The following is a 9,485-nucleotide window of genomic DNA, read 5'->3' as shown; positions in this document are numbered from 1 at the left end:
AGGAAGGTGGCTCTTTTTTTTTTAAGATGCACTGGGTGTTATACACAAACAATGAATCACGGAACACTACATCAAAAACTAACGAGGTACTGTATGGTGATATCCTTTGCAACAAAGAAGGTCAAGCCATGGCTGCTGGCATCTCCTCGATAACATAGTAATAACAATAAAAAGGAATCATCAAAAAAACAAAAACAAAAACAAAAATAAAATGCTACCGAAGGGGGCGCATGAGTGGCTCAGATGGTTAAGAATCTGTCTTTGACTCAGGTCATGATCTCCGGGTCCTGGGACCGAGCCCCACGTCCGGCTCCCAGCTCATTCAGGGAGTCTGCTCTTCTCCCTCTCCCCCTGCTTCTCCCCCTGCTCATGCTCTCTCTCTCTCTCTGTATTTCTCTGTCTCAAATGAATAAATACAAAATAAAAAAAATAAAATAAAATGCTACTGAATAGTGCCTTGTACAGAGTAGGTATTCAATAAATAACTGTTACATTTCCTTACTCTGTCATTGGCTTTGTGCACTTAGGATAACAACTGGCTTTTCTCCCCTTGTGAGCTGCCAGTAATAAGGATGGAAGCCGGGTGGGAGGCTGGATTTTAGATGGCTTCCCTGATGCACAGTGACAATTGTGATATCCTTTGCAACAAAGAAGGTCAAGCCATGGCTGCTGGCATCTCCTCGAGTAGGAGGGTGACCCGCCTACAGTGGTATGAGATGAACCTGCAAAGGGGCTGTTCAGACTTTATGGGACAAAGGAAGCTGAGTGTGGATAATATCAAAGTCAGAATTGTATGAAGACTGTGAACACTGATGTGTACGTGTGTGTGTGTGTGTGCACGCGCACACAACCAGACCATTCATACTAAAACAAAGTCTCCCCTGTTTACATACTGATCCCTCCTTTTTTATAAATTGTTTCACAGAAATTAGCACTTAAGTGTATTTTTTTTTTTTTTGCAATTAATCCCCCCCACATTCATTTAGTATCTATTCATGTGTCAAGCGCGGGGCAGAACCAGAGCTAAGAGGGGTGAGATGTGACCCTATAATCTCTTATTTATTAATATGGTCTCTTTCAAGTAGACTGTAAACTCCTCGAAGGCAAGACTCAGCTCTGATGCCCCTCCTGGACACCTTCATATAATCAAATATATAAATAAATTCATGCCGATCTATCTACTCAGTGTCCAAATGTTAGACAACTCAAATAAAGCCATACTTCAAAGGAGGCGTCACTAAACCTTTTTTTTTTTTTAAGGGCCAGACAATAAATACTGTAGGCTTTATAGACCATAGCCCCTGCTGTGACTACTCAGTTCTGCCATGAAGGGCAAAGGCAGCCACAGTCAGTATATAACTAAACAGGACTGTGTTCCAGTAAAACTTTATTTAGAAAAACAAGTGGTGGGCCATATTGGCCCCACAGGCCATACAGTTTACCAACCCCAGCTTTATGGAATGAAACATAAATGAATGGAACATATTATAAAAAGTACAAATAAGGGTTTAAATCAGTGATTCTTACCCTTGTTTGAGGCATAAACTCCTCTGAAAATATGACTAAACACCTTTGCTGGAAAACATATCTACAAAATTCTTTCAGTTCATCAGTTCTACAGCTGAATTTATGCGTTCATGGGAATGTACGGGTGTATATCACCACCATACACGGAAACTATCACAGTCTCCCTGGAACTACAATTTGAGGTCCTCAACAGAACTTGGTCGCAGCTCAAAATCCTTGACGTGAGCAAGGAGCCCACTCATGCCCTCTTACCTCCTGGCCCAGCACAAAAGGCAGCACGGTGACTCTTTTCCACACACGCTGCCTTCATGCCCAGCCCTGTCCCCTTTCGTTCACCAGGTGAACAAGGAGCCCTGGAACCATGTTCATCTGCTTGTTTAATAGCCGCTTCCAGCCCTCCGCTGTGTGGAACATTCTTCTCCAATGTGAAAACTCACCAGTAAGCAGTGCACAGGGTCGCCCCTCAGATCCGTGTCCGGCGCCTGCAGCAAACGCCAGTCTCGGCCCTTGTTATACGTGATGAAAGTCTTCACTTGGTTGTCAATCTTCTTGTTAGCCAAGAACATTCCCTTTATCCCTGCTACCTGGGAAAAATTGACATGGCTGAAAAATACATCAATTTGAGATAGGATATATTTGTTTACTTAAAAAAAAAAGACTGTCAAATGTAGCTATAAGCACTTTCCTTGGAGAAAAGTGAGGGTGAGGATGGGGGAATGGGGGTAATGCTTAAGTATAATGACTCCCTGGACTGTGGGACAGAAAAGCAATACATCTATGTCCCTTACGGTATGGTGGCTGTATTCTAAGTTTGACGGAAACTTCTTATTTCCTCTAAGGTAGGTTGGTGGGGGATTGCAGTCGCCTAGAGCTACAATCTGATGCTTTCAGTTCTGCTGCTCAGTAGATGATACATACATAGGGCTACTTTAATTTTATGTTACACATAGCACCCATGGTCTTAAATACTTGATCTCATTTAATCTGTGTAACAGTCCTCTTTACTAAATATCACTTTTTTTTTCACATATGAGGAAACTGAGGCTCATCCAGATAAAGTGACCTCTCCAAGGCCATGATGCCTAAGGTCACACAAAGAGTTAAGTGGCAGACCTGGAATTTTAACCCAGAACTGAAGGTTTCACAGACCATGTTCTTAACAACTATCTAAGTCATTGAGCTATCTACAGCCTCTGGCAATTGAAAAAGGTCAGTTTAAAGCTCATGAGCCAATTGCTATTGTCTTTTCCCTTTTTTTCTGTAAAAAGATGGTTCTATTAAGCCACTGAAATATACTGAACAAAAGAGAACAGCTTTTAAACATAAAGAAGCAGTGGTTTTCCTAACCTGTGAAATCACTCCCTCCTCCATTCCTATAACACCTTGTTCCCACTGTAAACAGTCCTTATTAATTACTTGGCTCTGACAATATGATTGCCTTCTGCCTTCCATACTTGAGGAAAGAGGTCAAAAGGGGAAGTTGATAAAGCCGTGTGATAACAAATCGTGGATTGTGTACCATATTTTTCAAGTGTCTTTGAGTGTATTAAATGCATTCATAGCCATTTTACCCTACTTGGAATTATGACAACCCAGGAAGGCTGAGGGCCGGTGAAGGAAGGGTCTGCGAGCAGCAGTGCAGGCCATCCCATTTAATGTTCACAGTAACCATGAGACAGAGTTACCAGCAGCCACATTTTGAAGATAAGGAAACAGAAACTTAGACTGAGTGGCTTTGTGGAGCACAGATAGGGAGGGAGTAAGTGGACAAGCTAACAAGCATATTTGAACCCACTTATCCCAGGCTCTTTACAGGAGAATATGAAAATTTTTAAGCAGAAGAGTGAAAAAAATAGCATGAGTCCGTGCCATTCACCCAGCACTATGCAAAACCTCCGATATATACAAAACCTCCGATATTCACTACAAACCAGCCTCACAGCTACGGCCCAGATTCTACGGACGAAGAAACTGATGCGTAGACAAAATTTAATTGCTTACGATAATAGAGAGTTGGGGTTCGCATTAAAATCTGAGTTCCAATGGTCTTTTAACAAACACAGCTCTGAATTTCTCAACTCAAAGAGGGAGGGTTTCGATCAACAGAATACGTACATTTTACCTTGGCTTTTGACACCGGCAAACCTCATTAGTTTGTACCTGCTGATGTGGCATATGGGGTAATTGAGAGTTGGGCCAACTTCGTATTCCTTTGGAATGACAAGTTTGTTAAGCAAATAAATGGTATAAACGAGTAGCTGGGAGGAATACTTTTAACTACTCAGGAAAACAAGCCTCATTTTGGGCAATCGACAGCAAGCAGACAGTTTCTTATGCATTGTTGATCCTCGACAAATGTGGAAGACATAAATTCCAGGAGCACTGTACCTCCCAATGTTGGTACGTAATTACAAATAGTATTTAGTTATTCACTAAACCAGCTCCATAAGGACAGCTCACCAGGGAACCCCATATTGGTTTTGCATATGTTCCAGAGGCTGTTACATATTTAAATATGACTAAACTGCCAGTATTTTAAAAATGAAATTTCATGAATCAGAATTTTCACAAGTCATGCTCATTTTCTCTCCACAGTGTACTCGTCCATGAGAAACAACACTGCCTTAACCATTCGAGACTCCAGGTTACAGTAAATATAGAAAGGATGAAATTACTACCTATTCCAGTAGTTTCATTGCCCATTTTCCTTCCTGCCCTCTCCCTCGTTTGGCAAGTGTGTCAGAGCAGGGTTATATGTGTGTAGGAGCTGGTTCATTTGATTTGCAGAAGCAGTGACTTTATTGGCCCCAAATGCTTGGCATTATCAAATGCCACTTGAGACGAGAGCTGCGCTTTGTAATTCGTCTTTGGCAGCTTGGCCTTCGGGTTTATCTTGGGGAATAAAACTTGCCAAAGTAGAGGCAATGGGTGACAATGGGGGACAGAGCTGGAGTGGGTCTGCTTACTTTCTCTTGTGGCCAAGGCACTTTGTGAAAATCCCATTTGTGGTGTCTTTGTATTTTTCCTGCTTCTTTGGTCCGCCCTGCAGAGATGGTCACCCTGGCTCTTCAGTTTCTTGTGCCATCCATTGCTCCTTTTGCTCTGAGCCTGAGAAGCCCATCTTTCTGGGTGTCTCGATGCCCCTCTAGGCATGAGGCAATTTCTTCAAGGGCTCTTTTGGGAGGTCTCATCTTATAAGATATTCCTTGGAACCTCTAGCCTCTTACCTTGGATATCACTTTAGAAATCAAGGGAGCAGTGTCAGTGCCCAAAATACGAATGTGTGTGTACATGTATGTGCCTATGTATATATAAGGTCTGGGGTTTTATTCAGGATGGGGGGATAGGTTTATGTTGCCAGACAACCTCAGTACTCATCGTATGTGCAGACTTGCATGGAATGGGGTGGGGCTGACGGATGGCACAGGATGGGAAAAAGTAATATTCCCAACAGAGACATGCCTTCACGTGAACACAGTTTCTGAGGAAGATATTCCTATGGGAATGACACATCTCATGTCTGTCTTCCTTTGGGGAAAGACCTGTTACCCTTTTTACCTTTTCAAATTCTGCTCAAAAATGCTGAGTGTTTTGAGAAGCCACTTATCTTTCTTTGCCTTTCACAGGGGGAGTGTGATACCAGAAGTCTCAAAGGTAATTAGTTATTATTTCTTTTTCTCTAATCTCATAAAAGCCAAAACGCCATTTTGATTAGACTTTACATATGAAGTGTTGCAGCTGAAACCTCAGGCCACCAGAAAGCACATCCGCACACTTACACAGCTTCAGAGTGCTGCCCTCCCTTACTCTGCTTCCCTGCTTCATACAGGCCATCTCCCTCTCCCTTGGGTAAAGTGCTGACATGTCTACCCACCCACTTCCTCTGTTTCTCACATGCATCTCTAGAGGGTGCTCTTCTATTCTAGTCTCTCCCCTGCTCCATGGGGAGGCTAAGCTGGGAAGACCCCTAAACAAGAGTTTCTGCTTGTTTCTGACTCTTCTGCTAATTGGAGGTGATCCCTCCCACCCTCTTGGTCTCAGACTTCAATTATAAATCCAAGGTGTCAAAATTTGAAGAGAATAAAAATTATGACACAAAAGCGTGGCAAGAAAGAGAATGTATTCGTGACTCAAATTTCTTTGGGCTTTGAACATAGGATAATTTTCTTTTTTAATTTTTAAAAAATTATTTAAATTTATTTTTTAAATTTTTTTTATTATGTTACGGTACCATACAGTACTTCATTAGTTTTTGATGTAGTGTTCCATGTTTCATTGTTTGCATATAACACCCAGTGTTCATTGCAATACGTGCGCCCTCCTTAATACCCATCACTATGCTAACCCATCCCCCCACCTCCCCTTCCCTCTGAAACCCTCAGTTTGTTTCCTGGAGTCCACAGCCTCTCATGGTTCATCTCCTCCGCTGATTTACCCCCTTCAGTCTCCCCTTCCTTCTCCTGATGTCCTCCGTGCTATTGCTTATGTTCCACACGTAAGTGAATCACCAAGGAAATGCAAGAAAAACAAAGCTCGGGTCTTCACGTTGCCTGATTCCAAACTATCTTACAAAGCTGTGGATATAGGATATTTTTCTGTTCTAAAGAGAGGATCGCAGCCAGGAGAAACACGTATTCAGAGGGAGAAAGGCCAGGGGTGATTTTGCAGTCAAGGAGCCCACTCCCCTCCAAAATGTCCACGTGTTCTTTTCTTCCCTACTGACTTACCCAGGCAGCACTCCTCTCCTAAGGAGAGAGTAGCCTTAAATATAATTAGATGGTGACATTCCATGCCCTGTAAGAAATATGCCCTGGAAGGGAGAGCGTTTTTCTTCTCTACCCCCTATGCTACATCGTAAGAGGCACCTTTCCCCAAGAAATCAAAGTGTAAGTACATCATCACAACAGTTTAGCTTTCTCTTTTAACGAGGGGGCACTCGTCGTGTGCAGAAGACACGATATGTGTAAACAAACATGCATTGCCTGTTGGTTAGGTCTTCCATGATGCCTACCGTGCTCACTCACGTATGCGTGCATCTCTGCTTTCCGAATTTGCCAGCCAGGTGGCTTCACTCCCAACACAATCCTTTCCACTTGGCTGGGGTGAACTGTCATTGTCCATTAAGCCAAAGTGCTCTTCATCATCATTAATTAATATTCCCTTCCCAGAGGAGGGAGGATATTGTCCAAAGCTGTCAGACCCCCTCTCATCATCCACACCAGACGAAATCACTAGGAATCACATGTCTCAGACACACTCATCATGTTTCCTTTGCTCTGGCCACCATCAGGCATGCTGTCTTCTGCCACTGGAGTATTTGTGCTATTCGGGAATGACAGAATTTAGGACGCTTGTTTCTAGGCTTCTCTTACGGAAACACATCCACCAGACAAAACTGGGAGGTACAATGATAGCACTGCCTGAATTCACCTATATCCGCAGACTCAGGACTTGGGTCAGAAGGTGGCGAATAGGTCCAGAGCTACGGATTCTGTTTATGTTGGTGTTTTCCCAAGACTGTTTTCTTGTCTGATTTCTTCTAAGTAAACTCTAATACTATTTATCCTCCCCTTCCATGACCTTCGGTCTAAGGGCTATTACTGGGCCAAAATCAAATACAAGCCCAAATCTTTTGAGAGACATGAATAATTTGTTAAGAGTTTTCATACTCTAGGATTCATATACTAATTCTGCCACTTAACAAGCTTTGTAATCTTGCAAAAATGATAGCATTTTCTGCCTCCGTTTACTTATGTTTAAAGCGGAAGTAATTATGGTCCCAGCATCACAAAGTTAAAATGTGGATTGAATGAGATAATTATGGAAGGTTCTTTACACAGTGCCTGGCACATACCGGCAACCAAAATATTATCTGTTGTTATTATGATCTTTCATCAACAAAAATCACTATCCAGCATTTTTGCTCTGTGGCCAGCTTTCCTGCCTAACATTCCTTGACTCTTCTGAATGCGGTTCATGTTCAGTGGGCAACTGACACTGAAGGAAAATTCTGGTATTTCAAAAATTAAACCATGTAAGATGGTCACCCAACACTTTGTCCCCAACATTTCCCTATGTCTTCACATGCATGCATGTCCCTCTAGGGCAGAGAGAGCCACATTTGTTGTAAGTTTCCAATGTGTATATGTGAACAAAATGACTGAATTTAATGAGAAATTTGCTTCCTTTTGCATTTCCCACAAAGACTCATCAACAATACATATCCTTGATACACAGGCTCATACCGTTATACATCACACAGTTTGCCTCTGCTAAAACAGCCTAAAGAACACACAGGAATGACAGGTCATTGGCACGCAGAGGCATACAAGCAAAGAACTCACGCCATCCTCCTCAGTCACCCCCAAATGTGAGCAAACGTGCACTCCATATATTCTATCTTTGTCACCCCTACCTCATATGTTGCTCATCTACGCTCCTTATTAATTCATTTATGGATTTTCTTACTTTTCATTTATCTCTAAGCACTTGTCATTCATCGCAATTCTACTGGGAAATTCATGCTGGATGGCTTTCAGCTTCCTGCTAGCCAGAACAATCAGATTTAAGGAACATTTGTGCCAGGTTCCATGTCAGCCAATATTCTTTCTATCTAGGTAATCAGCAGATACGGCACCGCCGTTCTGATCACATCAATTTCAATTCAAGTTGCTGCGAACTGTCAGGCTAATAAAACCAAAGACTCTTCTTCCCGGGCCCTAGGATGCAGAACACCTTTACATAATGCAGTCACACCACTGCTCACAGTGATGATAACAAGAGCCAGCAGTTTCCCTGTGGACAGTCAACTGCAAGAGAGACACAAAAGGGAAACACAGGGATTAGCTACGAAATGATTTGCCATGTTCGGAAGTCACCCTGTTTCCTCTTCTCATTCCATACCTGTTAGCAATGTCTGAATTCAGAAAACCGTTCATGAAAACAGGTGTACATAACAGAACACTGCAAAGTCATTCCTGTCCAAATCTGTCATCTTTTCCATCATCAAGGGACCAATTCGAATGGTATCTCTTTTGGCAGAAAACAAAATTTATCCCAGAAAAAACTCTTCCACAATGACTTGAAAAGAGGGGAAGTTAATCAGAAAGGGAAAAATGCAACCTGAAAATGAGCAAATGTTTTTGGGAGAACAAGGACAGAGTCAAGGCCAGGGAAGCAACTGGGTGATTTCTGGGGCAGCAGCTTTGACTTCTTATCGGAATCCTGAAGCAAGATATTTCCATTGTAAGCGCTGGAGTCAGGCATGAAAATGCATGGCATTTCAACAAAACACACTTACAATTTAAATGTTTGCAAGACATTTACAAATGAAGAAAGAAATGTGGCAATTTACACTTGTTTATAAGAAGACTGCTAGTTGGTGTTAAGCAACATCCTATGGCCATGCTAAGTGCAATATGGGAAGAAACAAAGATCCAAAAGTGTGGAAGGATGTTGGTATTTAAACAATGTGGGCAGACTTTAAGACTGTAAGAATAGAACATTGTATTGGGGCTTAATCTCATTGTAATATAATATTAATTATGCTATCTACAATTTGTTGAGCATTGATGCATTTTTGGTACTGCTCATAGTACATATGGTAAGATTAACTTAAGTAATCCTCAGAAATTCTATCAAGTAGGTACCATGTATAGCTCCATATTTTAAACAAGGAAACTGAGGCTTGGAACTTCTTGGCTTTGTCTCTAGAATACATATACATGGTGTAGCTAGGATTTAAATCCAGGCAGCCTGACTCCAAAATTTATACTTAAAATCACAATTTTATCCAACATGAATTTGAAACTAAATCACCAGAATATGTAAATGTTTTCCAGGATACATGTTCAATTTGAGGCTGAGATATATGATACCACTATATTTATCTGGAACATAGGCAAGAAAAGAGTGGAAAAACCTTGTGAATGTGTAAAAAAGTCTGCAGTGCATTTTTC

At 41.8% G+C, this 9,485-nt stretch overlaps 1 protein-coding gene across 4 annotated transcripts in view; it reads right to left on the bottom strand.

The window, feature by feature from the left end:
* Positions 1-9,485, bottom strand: part of SORCS1 (sortilin related VPS10 domain containing receptor 1) — a 485,001-nt gene that overhangs the window by 98,382 nt on the left and 377,134 nt on the right. For all 4 annotated transcript variants that reach the window (XM_040624058.1, XM_040624056.1, XM_008686657.2 and 1 more), the window contains exon 10: positions 1,965-2,111. In XM_040624058.1, coding sequence (XP_040479992.1) covers positions 1,965-2,111 — 147 coding nt within the window. The remainder of the gene's footprint in view (positions 1-1,964; positions 2,112-9,485) is intronic.

This window comes from Ursus maritimus, unplaced genomic scaffold (genome assembly GCF_017311325.1).
Source record: "Ursus maritimus isolate PB19 unplaced genomic scaffold, ASM1731132v1 scaffold_7, whole genome shotgun sequence".
NCBI lineage: Eukaryota > Metazoa > Chordata > Mammalia > Carnivora > Ursidae > Ursus > Ursus maritimus.
This window is presented reverse-complemented; position numbering and strand designations above follow the sequence as displayed.